Source organism: Carettochelys insculpta, chromosome 2 (assembly GCF_033958435.1).
Source record: "Carettochelys insculpta isolate YL-2023 chromosome 2, ASM3395843v1, whole genome shotgun sequence".
Classification (NCBI taxonomy): Eukaryota; Metazoa; Chordata; order Testudines; family Carettochelyidae; genus Carettochelys; species Carettochelys insculpta.
Window position 1 is genome coordinate 92,219,931 of NC_134138.1, and position 15,474 is coordinate 92,235,404.

The 15,474-nt window shown below is 42.1% G+C and overlaps 1 protein-coding gene across 1 annotated transcript in view; it reads left to right on the top strand.

Moving 5' to 3' along the window:
- Positions 1-15,474, top strand: part of NDC80 (NDC80 kinetochore complex component) — a 40,327-nt gene that overhangs the window by 10,132 nt on the left and 14,721 nt on the right. The window contains exons 3-8 of the mRNA XM_074985838.1: positions 2,160-2,246; positions 3,422-3,545; positions 3,661-3,833; positions 7,131-7,233; positions 7,939-8,025; positions 15,351-15,444. Of these exons, the coding sequence (XP_074841939.1) occupies positions 2,160-2,246; positions 3,422-3,545; positions 3,661-3,833; positions 7,131-7,233; positions 7,939-8,025; positions 15,351-15,444 (668 nt within the window). The remainder of the gene's footprint in view (positions 1-2,159; positions 2,247-3,421; positions 3,546-3,660; positions 3,834-7,130; positions 7,234-7,938; positions 8,026-15,350; positions 15,445-15,474) is intronic.

Genomic DNA, 15,474 nt, shown 5'->3' on the forward strand with positions numbered 1-15,474 from the left:
GAGCAGGTGGGGTATGGTTGTTCAGTGCGGTAGTCATGGTGTGGGAGCAGTGAGGGGTAAGTGTGCAGAAGGAGGGGTTGTGGTGGGGCGGTGATGAGGGGTGGGTGCATGGGAGAGAGGGATGAGGGATGGGTGTGCAGGAGTGGGGGTTGTGGTGGGGGAGTGGTGAGGGATGGGTGTGTGGGTGGCAGGGTTCTGGTCAAGGGTGCCTTGGGAAGGATCACTGGGACCCCCAAGCAAAGGCCTCCCAGAGGGCGTCCCTGGCCTGTACCCTGTTCCATTGCACCTGGCAGCATGGGACAGCAGCTGGCTGCTTGTAGCCAAGGCCGGCCTCAAGAGCCCACCCCTGCACGAATGGCTCATGCTTACTCCACAGTATTGTGGAGAGTGCAACATGCCCCCAACACGGCAGGCAGGGTGAGGAGGCTGACCTCCAGCCTCCTGAGGAGGCAGGAAAAATGCCCCTTCAGAGGTTCAAATGCCCACTCCACTGTGTTCCAGGCCTGGTTCAGGTGGGCGTTAAAAAGGTCCTGGCTCAGGTCCTTGTGTCCTGTATAGCACAGCATGAGTCACGGGTGCAGGGGATAGGCAGCATCGGCCATGATGCAGGGGGGCATGGTCGCATCCCTGACTGGGAGCTCCTACAGGGGGTGTAAGTTCCCTCCCGCATCCTGCACCTGAGCCCAGAGTTCCTGAACACCCAGGCATCATGGTCCCCTGCCTGACCAGCAGGCTTAGATGTCCATGAACCACCCTTTGGCATCTACGAGGGCCTGGAGCACCATGGAGTGATATCTTTTGCGGTTGATGTAAACACCCACGCTGTGGTACAGAGCTTGGATGGTGCTGTGGGTCCTGTACAGTGCGCCAAAGCAGTTGGGGAAGCCCAGCTCAGCGAATCCCACTAGGGCGAAGTTGAGGACCCCGATGCAGATGACCCAGCGCAGAAGGAGGGTGTTTATCACCATGACAACTTGTATGGTGTGGAGGGCAAGCATGCCTGTGAGTGCGTGGCTGGGTGTTCCATGCACAGGCTGGCTTACCTCCGGGAGGATGGCCCTGATGGTGGCCTTGCCCACCCTGAACTGGTGGCCGACTGACCAGTGGCTGTCCAGGGAGGCCAGCTTCCAGATCGTGATTATGACCTGCTTTTCCAGGGGAAGTGCCAGCTGCATGCCCGTGTCCTAGTGCTAGAGGGCTGGGGCGAGCCAGTGACATAGCTCCAGAAACGTCTGCTTTGTCATGTGGATGTTCTGGAGCCAGCAGTCATCTCAGTCCCCTATCACAAAACAGTTCCACCAGTCAGTGCTTGTGGGATAGCCCAACAGGCACTGGATTACCCAGGTATCTCAGACAGGCAGCCTCTGGGATGTTACCTATGAGTCTGGGCCTCTGATGCTGATGGAGGATGGCCATGAGCAGCGAGCTGCCTGATGGGGATCCCTGAGGCTGACTGCTATGGGTCTGGTCCCTCAGTGGGATCTGCTGTGCTGCGGACAGCCCGGCAGCCCTCAACATGTGCGGGGCTAGGGTATTGGGAGGAGCCCTTTAAGGTAGCAGCTGGGTGCAGCCCCAAGAATGGCTTTTCAGCCTTGCAATCCTATCCACAGAGTCTTCTGGCCTGTTTTGCGAAAGAGCACCATGACCTGTGTGGACACTCTCCTTCGAAAGGATGGACACTGTTTTGAACGGTTGTTTCAAAAGTTTGGCTTTCAAAATTGTGCTGTAGTATAGATGTAGCCATAGAGTTTTAACACATTTGCAAGTAGAAAATCAGTGTAATAAATATCATTCACCATTTCTAACATGTCAGATTTAAGAATATGAGTAAATGTGCTTTAAGCTATATAATTGCTTAAATACATGTACACAGGTATTTGTGCATCTTCCTGGTAATGAAAAGAAGCAGCATATTTATTGAAAAATTATATTTAGTAGTAAGTGAATGTTGCAATGGTTACCAGTCAGTGAAAATCAGCTTTCCTTTAGGACAGTAACTAACAAGTACAAATACAAAACACAATTCAAATTGATGATTAAAATCAGGGACTTAAATTCATCCACCTTGTTTAACTTGCTTTCTGTTATGAATATATACTATACTTTTCTTAAGTGAAGATGAAATTACTGTAATAACAATAACTTGAACTTTTTTTAAGGCAAGACAGAACAACCTTTGGGAAGCTAAATATGAGTAAACCTGCATCTTGTGCCTCAGAAAGAAAAGTCAGCTTCTTTGGTAAAAGGTATTGATGATATGGCTCTGTACAATAAATTTTAAGAGTAATTTAATAGCTTTTTGAAGGTCTCTGCCATTTGTTTTCCCTAGACCCATGATGTTCAACCAGTCTTGAAGCAGTAGTCATTATAGTGGCTACTGCTGTAGTGAACTAGCCGCATCGTGAAATATATTTATTGCTCAGACCAGCTAGCCACACTCAACAGGTCAAATAGTCACATGTGGCTAGTGTGTTGGACACCATGGTCCTAGACAGATTTGGAGAAGAATGGATTTAGGGAACTTGGAGCATGAACAACTTCATAGCTCCATCTCCCTCTTCTCTCAAGAGTTGATCAGCACAAAGTTCATGTGCCTGTGCAGATCACTGACCTCCCCTCAGAAGCCACATCAAGGGGAGACAATGGAAAAAATCTTTAGTGGGTTGTACTGCTCTGCTCCCACATGATTTTCTTTTTCTCAGACCAGAGTTATGGATAATAAACTAGATGGTGGGAGCCACCAAAAAGTTCCATGCTAGTAGGAAGGATGATGCCATTTTTTAAATCTAAGGATAAGGTTTATATCTCTTTATTTTCACTATTTGTCCAATTAACTAGTGTTATTCAGCGATAGTAAACTCTTTCATATCCGGCAGCCCTGGGACCAGAAGGTCGCCAGATATTCAAATATTCTAGATAATAGAGAGGTATATCTAGCAAAGCATAACTCTAAAGAAAAACCAGATTAGATAATAAGAAACAAACAAAAATGTATGCAGAGTACTTTATTTACGAACAACAGTAGTATTGTACAGTGTAAACTTATACGCTGCTGTGTTTATTTGTATTTACTTTCACTATATGGTACTTATGGAAAACTTACCTAGAATTTACTTATGGTTAAAATGCCAGTTATTTGTGAGTTCCAGGGCATAAAATTCTGGATATGAAAGAGTTTGCTATGGTAGTAAAACTAAGGATTTGTCTACATGGAGACCTTGACCAGCATAGATACTGCTCAATAACTTATTCTTCATTAACTATTTCAAAATGACTCCCTGGGTGGGTACACTGTTTGGGTACACAAGTAACATAGCAGAGTAATTATTACTAAATAAAAGTCATTATGTGAAAATAAAAGTAAGTAAGCTTAAAAATACTACAGATATGGTCTATAGATATCGAAACTTTTTGTTTCTAGAAATAGTGGTCCTGGAGGTTCACGTAACAGTCAGTATGGTGTCTTTGGTACAGAGAAGATCAAGGATCCCAGGCCACTTCATGACAAAGCATTTATCCAACAGTGTATCCGACAACTGTGTGAGGTACTTTGCTCCTTTCTGTAAACGTTTGGTATAAGTTATAAATGGCACTAAGCAGAGTCTCCCGTTTGTCCAGAACCTACCTATGCCCACTGGTAATATGTATTTCTTTTCTCAGTTTCTTGTAGAGAATGGTTATGCCCATAATGTGTCCATGAAATCACTTCAATCCCCATCTGTTAAGGACTTCTTAAAGATCTTCACTTTTATCTATGGCTCTCTGTGCCCTTCATATGAGCTTCCTGATTCAAAGTTTGAAGAGGAAATCCCCAGAATCTTTAAAGAGCTTGGGTATGCATCAAGAAGTTGTTTTATTACAGAAAGAAATTAACTAGAACAATTAGGCATGGAAAAACGATAAAATTGTGTAGTTTAAATTTCCATAGTGCTATTGGTCCTATTTGTCTTGTTTTGTGGGTGGCTTGTTGGATTTAGGGGGATTTTTGAAGTTGTTTTGTTGAAGCTGGGCAATTACCTATCGCGATTTTAGGTGTTGCTGTGTATTGGTAATTGGTACAACATTTTCCAGAAATCTTAAATGTTGGGAGTCTTCAAATTTCCAAGCTTACGGGGCAGTGTGAATTGCATTTAATTCCTCCTTTGAGCTCTCTTGTGCCAGTAGTAAGGAGAAGATTGCCATCAGCGCATATTGATGTCTATAAGTCAAGCATGTCTATCATGTCAGATACACAAGGTTTTTGGTTTGTGTTATCTAGTGGAAATTTTGAAAAGAAGGATCTGCTCTCAGAACCTGAATTTGTGTTACTGAAAATCCTATTGTTTTATTAGAGATGAGGTAACCAGAGTATAATCCTGGGTAGCTCTCTATGAACATGGTAATGCATCTTGGAAAGAAAAGACTGTTTCCAGAACTAGAGGATGGATTTAAACAATTCATTTTTTTAAAAAAGCTGAATCTGTGTGTTAATAAACAATTGCATTTAAAACACATTGGCACACTTTTCCATCATATCATTTTAAATTCATCTGCTATGTACTTTAGAGTGGTTTTCTGTTTGATCAAGAGCTCTTCTAAATGGAAATTGCTAGGATCACCAAATTTGGTATACAGCTTCCTTGTATCATAATTTAAAGAAATATAATGGTTCGTCTGTGCCAGAAAAAAAGGATTTGCCTGGAATATGTGATTGCTTCTTCTAAAACCTAACAGAGACAGAATCACCAAATCAAGAACAGCGCTCAAAATTGACGTAATGGTGTGAATGTTGAAAGATACTAAACCAAGATGACCTAGAAAAATATGATGAATCTGCTCATCAATGAACCTTACAGATAAGAGCTAGAAAAATAGGATGAACTTGCTTCTCAATAAACCTTACAGAAAAGAGATAAAACAGAGAAATTTTGGAGTAGTGACCTGTTTTGGCACACAGCTAAATCAATGTCTACGGTTTGAAAGCTAAACAAAAGTGTTATTGGAAATCAGAATTGACTATAGCACTTTTTCTGTTCAAACATAGCGAATTATAAGATTTTATAAGGATGAAGGAAACAAATACACTTGCTGGAATTCCCATGTAAAAAACTTACTAAAAATTAAACAGGTAAATTTTAATAATCCCTTTTTTAAAAAATCTAAAATAAAAATACCACTACACTTATCCTCTCTATACAAGCACAATTGGTTCCCAACTTTCTGCTCGTAGGCGAAAACTCGTAAAGGGGACATTAAATTACCGTTAAAATGCATGTAAAAGTGTCTGATTGGTTCCTAATGCTCCAAACTCAGCGAAGGAGTGGCAGCAGGTGGTGCTGCTTTGGAAAGGTAAGTGAACCTTGGGTTGGGGTGGCGGGGAGGTTGGAGAGGGTTAAAGGCTGGGGGGCAGTTTGGGGCCGTGAATGGGAGGGAGGGTTAAAACCTGCAGGTGGTTCCTGTGGAGGAGGTGGTGGCTTGTTCCTCCCGGCTGCAGCTGAGGTACCTGGGGGTGGGAGGTGTCATGGGCAGGGAAGTTCAGAAGGGGACAGGGTGGGTGTTGAGAGCAGGCTGGTGTGGGGGGGGGATGCACGGGGAGATGTGGGCCGGGGGTATGTTGGGACTGGATCAGACGGGGCGGGGCGGGGTTGGGGGGATGTGCGGGGATTTGCTGCAGGGGGAGTGTTGGGATCGGGATGGGCGGGACTGTGGATCTCCCCACGCCCCAGCCAGGGACCCCACGGCTGGCTCAGCTCCAGCTGCGGGTTTGCCCACACCCCAGCCAGGGACCCCACAGCCAGCCCAGCTCCAGCCACGGGTCTGCGGGTCTTCCCACACCCCAGCCAGGGAGCCCACAGCCGGCTCGTATGAGTGGGGGAAGTTCACTCGGATAGTGAGCAGTGGTAAGTATATGCATCCCTTGTTTCAGCAAGAGCGTGTAAGTAGAGTACTCATTAAATGAGTGATGAGTGTATTTTGAGAAATACAATCATTTTAAATAAAGCATGTGTATTTTTCCTTTATTTTCCAAAAGAAAAAATAAGAAACTTGAGTTAAGGACCTATGCAATGTCAGGTAAATCTGCTAGTTGCCATATAAATTTAAACTAATTTTGTGTAACTGCCACCTAAGATCAAACAACATGGACACTTTTTCCATACTACAAATTTCAGAACATTTTCCAAGTCTGTCTGTAATTAGCTATGCAACATACAGTGCAGGTATTACATATTTATGATCCTTTTTTAGTAACGTGCATGTCAGATTACAGCTGTTTCATTTAACTCTAAGCAGTGCAAATTCAACTTAAGATCTGAAAACTATGCTATTTCTGCCTAATGTCACCTGATCTTAAGTTTGGAATCATGTTTGCAAGGCAGTATTGCATCTAGAAAGACCCAGAAGTGAGAATTTTTCTTAGTGAGGACTTGGGTGCTCTTTCTTTCTTTCTTTTGCCCATTTGGTTAGGAGTGGATGGGCTTCAGACCCACCTCACTATCACCACATTCTTCAGTCTGAGAGAAGATGGGTCTGTACTTCACATTGGAAGTTTATTTTCCTTCCTTACCTCATCAACCTTTCTGCCTTCTTTCCTGGCACCTTTTTAAACAGCATGCTCTCTCTCGCTCTCTCTCTCTCCCTCTCTCTGCCTTCTAGCAGAGCTGGGCATGTCTCCCTTCTCAAAGTAGCCTAAGTAGAAAGGGGAGAGTCATTATGAATGGGGAGTTGTCAGTTGAGGATGCAGAGCAACGTAGAAGAGTCAGGCCCAAGAGTTGCCCTGGCACCAGCCTAGGAAGAGGGAAATGGGATGGACATCTCTGACAATTTGGGTAACAAATGGGAAGTTGTGGGACTAGTTTGAAGACGCCAACACTATACTCCTCTATACTACAAATGTCCACTTCTCACTCCAGAAGACATTAAACTCCTGTCATCATCATCAGAAGTATTGTGCTTTTGGGACTTAACTGATTTATTTGTCTTTTTTAAGCATGATATAAAATATGTCATCTGTAGTTGCTCGCAGAATACATCTTTGCTTTTGTTATTAAGGTGAGCTACATGGTGTGTGGTGCCATTTTGTGCAGTCAGAGTATTTTTACCAAAACAAAACTTTTTATTTGAAAATGCTGACACATTTTTTTCCTCATTAGGTATCCCTTTGCACTGTCAAAAAGCTCTATGTACACAGTGGGGGCTCCACACACCTGGCCTCAGATTGTAGCAGCTTTGGTTTGGCTAATCGATTGTATCAAGGTATTATCTGACTTCAGAAGCAGAATAAGTTTGTTTTCATGGATTAAATGTCGTGTTAGGCTAGAATATTAGTATTATGATGATGATTAATACAGTAAAACTAGGTAGCTACATGCAAATAAAGATGAAATATATGAACACTTAAAGTGGAATCTGAATTCTAAGTGGGTGTGTGAGTTAGGGTTTGAAATGTCCACTTGCTTCTGGAAAATTCCTTTTTGCTTCTGTTGACTTTGGCTGTCTAATTCAGTTTATTAAACTTAAATGGTCATAGTTGGATTTTTCAATAGATGTAGGAACACCTGTCCCACAACAGGATGTGCGTGCTTATGTCATTTAAATACTCTTGAAAATCCAACCCTAAAGTTTCCAGTATTTATGGTTGCAAAGACACATTTGGTTTACATTCAGAAGGTTAAATGATACCGTTTTATTATATGAATTCTCCAGATAGTTCTTTGCCTCCATTGCTATGATTTGCTTGGCAACATTACAGCAGAATTAAACTAACAAAACTGGTTGTTTGCACTGCTGCTATTTAGAAACCCTCACTCAAAAGAGATACTGGTTCAGTGATGTTAATTTTGCATCCATGGACTTTTTCTTAAAATCAATGTGACTGTCTAATCCAGGAACTGGTAAAGGTCTTCAGACTGTATGCTCTACGTTACTATTAACATCATATGCCATTAATTCTCCTTCTAGTTGTATTCCGCAATAAGGGAAAACACGCCATTTGATGAAGGACAGACCTGGGAAGGAGAAACAGAAGATGGAATTGTACATAATAAGGTACTGTAACAATTTGCCAATGACTGTAGTAACTGCTCAACTAGAATAGTAATCCCCATACTTTTTAAGGTCTTGCTCTCCAGCCAGGGCTGGCATGGTTGTGGCTCTTGGGGTCTGAGTGACAAGAATGAGGGGGCTACAGCTGAGGCTATGAATGGAACTGTGGACAGGGACTGAGGCAGGGGACAGGACCAGGGCTGGGCCAAGAGCTGCAGCTGGACTGTGTTTGGGGAGCTGGGGCGCTGGCTGGAGGGGGCAGGGCCAGAGCAGAGCAGGACTGGGTGGGGCAGGCCTCAACCCCACTATGCCCTCTTGAATGTTCTTCTTCACCACCCTAGGAGAGCATGCCCCATAGTTGGGGATCTCTGACCTAGGGTCTGAAGTATACTGTCGGAAGACAATAATAAACTCAATAAAATTTTAAGCTAGTTCAATTCAGCTTTCAGTTTTCCTGGTTAGTCGTATGTCTTTAATGTTATTTTCAGGAAGTCAGGGAATACAATATAAATTAGCTTAATAAAAACAATAGTTTCTACTAGTGCCATTTTTTAAAGTGCAAGAATTTATTAGGTAATGTTTGCAGCATAATCTTGATTCTATTGTCCTGATTATTGGCTGGACTGTTTACCTCTTTAAAATACATTTCACAAAATAGGCACTTGTCCTCCTTTTGTCAGGGCACTGGTAAACTACAGCTAAAACTACTTTTCTGAATATGGGTTAAGACCATCTTAACAGTCTCAAGTGCACTGCTTCAGAATGGAAACTGATTATTAAATTAATATAGATATCCTTTGTTTTGATTATTCTATTACACAGTGCTTCTGCTCCACTGGAGGGTTGGAGAGGAGAAAAGAAAGTGTCATCCTACTTGTCATTTTCCTCTCTAGGCACGGTCTAAAAGACTTCCTCTGTTTGGAAGTTGTTTCTTATTGCCATAGTGTCCCCAGTAGTGACTCATTTAAAAAAGGTGGCATTTCTTTTTCATGGGCTGAAACTTTATTGGGTTGTGCACAACTTACTTGCCTTTAGCTTGAAGTTATCTTGTCTGCTGTAGATCAGTTCCTTGACTCCACTATTCTCTGGTACAGGTTCAACCTCCCTGGTCTGGCACCCCTGGGACCTCAGTGATCCCGAACAAGGGATTTTGCCAGACCAGGGATGGTCAGTCCTGCCCCCTCTACTGGCCTCAGCCCTTGCTCCCTGCCTGTGGTTTCCTGCCCTGCTCTCTTCCCCCAGCTCCCAGTCCCAGTCTCCCCTCCCAAGGCCCCAGCTTCCCACCCAGCTCCAACTGCAGCTTCCTGGGGCTGCAGCTTCCTGCTTGGCCCTGGGGATGGGCCACCATGAGTCTGGGCTTGCAGCTTATCAGACCAAGCCTCTGCTCCCAGACCAGGCTCTCTGGCTGCTGCTGCCTGCCCCTGTGCCCACCCCTGCCTCCCCCACTTGCTTCCAGACCAGCTGTGGCTGCCCTGCCCTGAGCTCCTGCTGCTGGTCTGGCTGGCCCCTCCTCCTCCCAGCCCCAGGACTCTCTGGTCCTGCAAGATCTGTTGTCCTGCTGGACCATGGATGTTGCTACATGAGAGAGTGCCAGATTTGGGTGTTTTAACATGTAAAATAAGCGCTGTCCTCCAGGCCTCTCTAGACCTTCATTTCTTTGTGTAGGTTAGCAATCTTCTGTCTTCTCTTGGTAGTCCATCATGTCTGACAATGACATCTTGAGCTTGCACAGGCTCGTTGGTTGTAGACTCGCATGTGGCTGAGGAGTCCAAGCCTTGAATGGCATGAGCATTCACAGTTAGGGGCAAGGGAATTGTCCTGGCTCTGTTGGTGTGGCAGCTACTGTTGCTTTTCTCCTCTCACAATCAAGTATATGTGTTGCTGCTCTTCGAAGTTGTCATACAAGAGCACACCAGCCTATTCGGTCTTCTAGTTGCATGCAGCTCTAGCTGCTTTGGCTTTAATCCAGCATGAGCAATGCTGGCCTTCAAACAGTCTTTATCCCTCTTGCAAGGCCTACCTTGATTCCTTTAACAGCAATAGGCACATGCCAACATCCAAGCATTTTTCTGAAGTGCCCAGCTCCGGTTCCACTGAATACTCACAGAATTCTCAAATTCACCATCTTGTTAGTTTTAATTCCTACCATCCCACTTAACCCACAGCACTTTAGTATTAATAGTGCAACAAGAACAAGTTTGTTCTCTGATAACAAAGATTCAAATGAAAATAAGACTACTAGAAATATGGTTTTATACACACAAAAGAAATCACATGATTTCTAGACCTACAGCTAACTCACAAGACATCCTCTTCTATGGGAGAGCTTTGCCCCACCATGTCCTGTTAGGAATTTCCAGCTAGGGTGTCTGAGATTTCCCTTTGATGAAATCAAGTCATCTGGTGGCTTGACTTCACAGGTTAAAAGGTATCAGGATATGTCTTGGCAGCCCCAAATATCAGATCAAACTTTTGATTTTTTTTTTCACCTGCAAATAGGCTTCCCCATTGACATCCATTTCCCCGCCACCTCTCCATCCCCATTACAGTTGCCAACCTTTTGGGGTTTTCCTGGAATTCAAGATTAGTTTTTAATTAAAAAGATTGTCATGTCATGAAACCTCCTGGACTACATTCAGCCATAATGGGCAACCCTAATCTCCATTAATTCCTTCCCATTAATTCTCTTCTAAAATCTCTACAGGTTCTTCATTGACATTTCAATCTAATAGACTTCAAAAGTGAAGTAGTCAATACAGAATAGTCCACCATGGAGATAAGTGTCTCCCATTTCTTATCTGGAGACTTTTGTCTCCACATACTCTACCTTTGAATGATCTGCCTTTAAATACAAGGCCTATAGAATATAATTTTCAGAAACTATTCATAATTCTTCACATTTCCTGTATGCATATTTGTCAATGATTATGATGATTGTTGTGACAACTTCCTTTAGCTATCTTGTATAACATTATTTTTGTGAACCTTGGGGATCCCTTTGCCTCATGCACTCTGTCAGTTGGCATCAAGAGGTCCTTTGGTCATAAATGTTTCCAGTTCAGCTCTTCATTTTTACTTTTAAATTAAGTAAAACTTATTTCTAACTGTCAGTCCTTCAAGCTAAGACTGGATCTAAAAGTCAATCTGAATTCCTTCCGTCTCACATCAGTAATAAAAGTTCTACCCTGCATTAAAGCTGTGCAGTACTTTTCAGTGGGTTTGCACAGAGTGACCAAGGACGTAACTGTACCTATAGAATTGTTGGTAGCAGTGATGTGCATCCATGAAAGAGCATTAGATGAATTTTTGATCCTGGAGAGAAGATGCAGGGCTGGTATTTGCAATAGAAAAACTTTAAAAAAAAAATCCACTGTAATTTAAACAAATAGGCGCTGGAGTCAAGATACAAACAGAAAAAACACTATGATTTGATGAAGTGGTCTGTTCCACAAAAGCTCATCACCGAATGAATCATTTTGTTACTCTTTAAAGTGCTATATTTCTGCTGCTTTGTTTTGAATGCCACTTTTAGTTGCTCTTGAGAGAAGTGCAGTTTAAAATTGCCAACAAATTACAACCTTTATGGAATCCTGGATTATCTAGACACCTTCCCCAATAATACAGTTCTGGGCATAAGAGACACTCTGTACCTATGGTTACACTACAGTGATCTGTCAACAGAAGTCACTCTCAGAAGAGTTTTCCTGACACAACTTCTGTCAACCAAGTCAAGCCACACACAAAAGCCAATCGGAAGAGTGTTCTGCTCTGTCAACAGAGCAGCTGGACTGCCTGGCTGCTTTCTCAACAAAACAGGCACCCAGAAGCATAGTAAAAAGGACTGCCTGTTGTTCTAGATTCCCTGTCTGTTGAGAGAAGGCCCCTCAGAGCGTCCACATAGCCTTTTTTGTTGACAGAAACTGTTGACAAAAGACACTGTTCTTCAACTGGAAGAGGCAGAAGGTTGTGGGCAAAAGTGCCAGGTTTTGCTGAGATACAGTCGACAAATCCTGTTTTGTGTGTGGATGCTCCACTAGTTTTGTCAACAAAACCAGGGTTTGCTGGCAAAACACACTAGCGTTAACGGTAGCCTGTGTGAATATTCTGAAGAAATTTTGTTCCCTGGGTTAAAAAAGGAAAATGTGTCAAGTGTAAGCAGTAGATGATGATGCAGGGCCTAGTTGTAAGAATCAAACATAAGTAAAACTGGTTATGAGAAGAAAATAATGTGGATGAAGACATGAATATGTCGGAACAACAATGTGGACCAGCTGTTTAGTAACTTAAAGGACTTGGCAATGCATCATTCTTCAAAACATTCTCTGTGCCTTTTAGTATAAGTGTGATTTAACAAGTTAATTCCCAAGCTGTTTCCTGTGTTAATAAACATGCGGACAAAGGGCACCCAGTGGACATAATATACCTAGATTTCCAGAAAGCCTTTGACACGGTCCCACACCAAAGGCTTTTATGTAAATTAGGTGGTCATGGGATAGGAGGAAAGGTCCTTTCATGGATCGGGAATTGGTTAAAAGACAGAAAACAAAGGGTTGGAATAAATGGTAAATTTTCACAATGGAGGGGGGTAACTAGTGGTGTTCCCCAGGGGTCAGTCCTGGGACCGATCCTGTTCAACTTGTTCATCAATGATCTAGAAAATGAGGTAAGCAGTGAGGTGGCAAAGTTTGCAGATGACACCAAGTTGTTCAGGACAGTCAAAAGCAAAAGGGATTGTGAAGAACTACAAAAAGATCTCAGCAAACTGAGTGATTGGGCAGCAAAATGGCAAATGAAATTTAATGTGGGTAAGTGTAAGGTAATGCATGTTGGAAAAAATAACCCAAATTACACGTACTACATGATGGGGTCAAATTTAGCTACGACAGATCAGGAAAGGGATCTTGGAGTTATAGTGGATAGTTCTCTGAAGACATCCACGCAGTGTGCAGCGGCAGTTAGTAAGGCAAATAGGATGTTAGGAATTATTAAAAAAGGGATCGATAATAAGACAAAAGATATCATACTTCCCCTATATAAAACTATGGTACGCCCACATCTCGAGTACTGCGTGCAGATGTGGTCTCCTCACCTCAAAAAAGATATATTGGCATTAGAAAAGGTTCAGAAAAGGGCGACTAAGATGATTAGGGGCTTGGAAAGGGTCCCATATGGGGAGAGGCTAGAGAGACTGGGACTTTTCAGTTTGGAAAAGAGGCGATTGAGGGGCGATATGATAGAGGTATATAAAATCATGAATGGTGTGGAGAAGGTGAATATAGAAAAATTATTTACCTTTTCCCATAATACAAGAACTAGGGGACACCAAATGAAATTGATGGGTAGTAGGTTCAAAACTAATAAAAGGAAATTTTTCTTCACACAGCGCACAGTCAACCTGTGGAACTCCTTGCCCGAGGAGGCTGTGAAGGCCAGGACTCTATTAGGGTTTAAAAAAGAGCTTGATAAATTTTTGCAGGTCAGGTCCATAAATGGCTATTAGCCAGGGATAAAGTATGGTGCCCTAGCCTTCATAACAAGGGCAGGAGATGGATGGCAGGAGATAAATCACTTGTCTTCTGTTCTCCTTCTCTGGGGCACCTGGCATTGGCCACCGTCGGCAGATGGGATGCTGGGCTTGATGGACCTTTGGTCTGACCCAGTATGGCCATTCTTATGTTCTTATGTTCTTATGTGTTTAATGTTGCTAGGGAAAAAAAAGTTTTGCACAGCTAATCGTAATGACTCATTTAATTAGTGAAGTAGGGTTAGAATCTGTTCACTAAGCATGTAGTGTATAAAGCTGGAGTAAGAGAAATCTAGAGTTGCCAGTTGTCACTGAGTATTATTTTAGAGTACAAGCCTTTATTTTAAGAACATGGTGGCCAGAGATCGTAGTGGTGATGCCAGAAGTCTGTTCTGTATTTTACTTCACCATTATTCAGCTTTCCCCAAGGAAACTGCTCTGTACTTGTTTCCTCAAAAAATAGAAGTGCCAGTGAGACCAGTTGGTCTTACTCCAAAATTAAGAACAATATAAGCAGAGTCAGTGTTAGCTTTTTGGTAATTTGGAATTGGTTCTGCATCCTTGCTGGAAAAAAAATTGATTGAATAATAATGAGGGGAAATGAGAAAAAACAACTGCATGCAGAGAGAATATTTTCATTGTTTGTTATTATTCACTCGATGCTAAGAAATCAATTTGGCAATTGAAAAAGCAGGAAAACTCCTATTTTTGTTTGTCTCAGAATCTCAGTGACAGTGGGAGTGGGAAGGTAAGAGCTAGTAGCAGAAGCTCTAAGAACACAGCACATTTAGTGTTGTGAGGCCTGGTATGTTAGTTAACAGTTTGAGATTATTTTAAATAAAGTTTAAAACTGACAACTTGAGACTACTGCAGTTGCAAATATTAAATATGTATGTAATAATTAAGATGTAATTCAATAAAATAAGTGCTATTGTGTTTGTATGTGTAGTTTTAGTTCTTATTATTCCTAACATGTCAAGCTGCAGATGCAGCAGCCATACAAATAATAAGTATTATGGACTATTTCTAACTTAATAAAAATCACTATCTAAGAAGGTATGCTCTGTGTAACTTTTTTAGATATTGTAAAATTCTGCACTGAGTTGTAAATTGACATATTTTAGTAATCAGATTTGCAGTATTGTTTAAGATATATGTGAAGAAGTATGGGTGGGAAACTTGATTTAAATAAGTGATTTTTTAAATGATTATTTAAATCAATCCACCCTGAAACAAACTCACCAAATATAGATCTTTTTGATAGCACTTACCTCTGCAAGATACCACTTCATCTTCCATCTGTCTCCTATGCATTTAAATTCTTTAGAATTGCACAATCTGTTTTTTGTCTCTAATTCTCTTAAATCTAGTTCTGCCTCACCATTTTTAAAAGTCTTACCAAGGTCGCCAAAGTAACAATAGCCACTTGCTTGGACTCTTATTATTAGATATGGCTGACTACTTCTCCCACTTGGATTCACTCTCTCCATGTTCATTCACTGTTTTTTCCCAACATTTCCTCAGGCATCTTGGTTGATGATTTTTGCTCTTCTCCCTCTCCAGACCAAACTGAACTCACCCTTTTGCCTCTAATTTTTCTTCTTCCCGAATATGTACCATTGAATCTTAACAGATCTTTTTGGTTAAGCCCTGTCCACATAACAGATATTTTTGGTTAAGCCCTGTCCTATCAGCTTATTTATTAAGAGGTTCAATTTAATTCACTTGCTGAGTGGAACTGGATATCCAGATACTTAAAGTTTTTAGCTCTCTTTTATGCAAGTTTTTTTAATTTTATTTTCAGCTTTTTATGGACTACACTGTAAAGTGCTATGAGCACTTCATGAAGGGTGGAGACAGCTTTGAGGAATTTGATGCAGAAGTGCAGTCAAAACTAAGTAAGTCTGAAGTGCCGGGGGGTTACACTA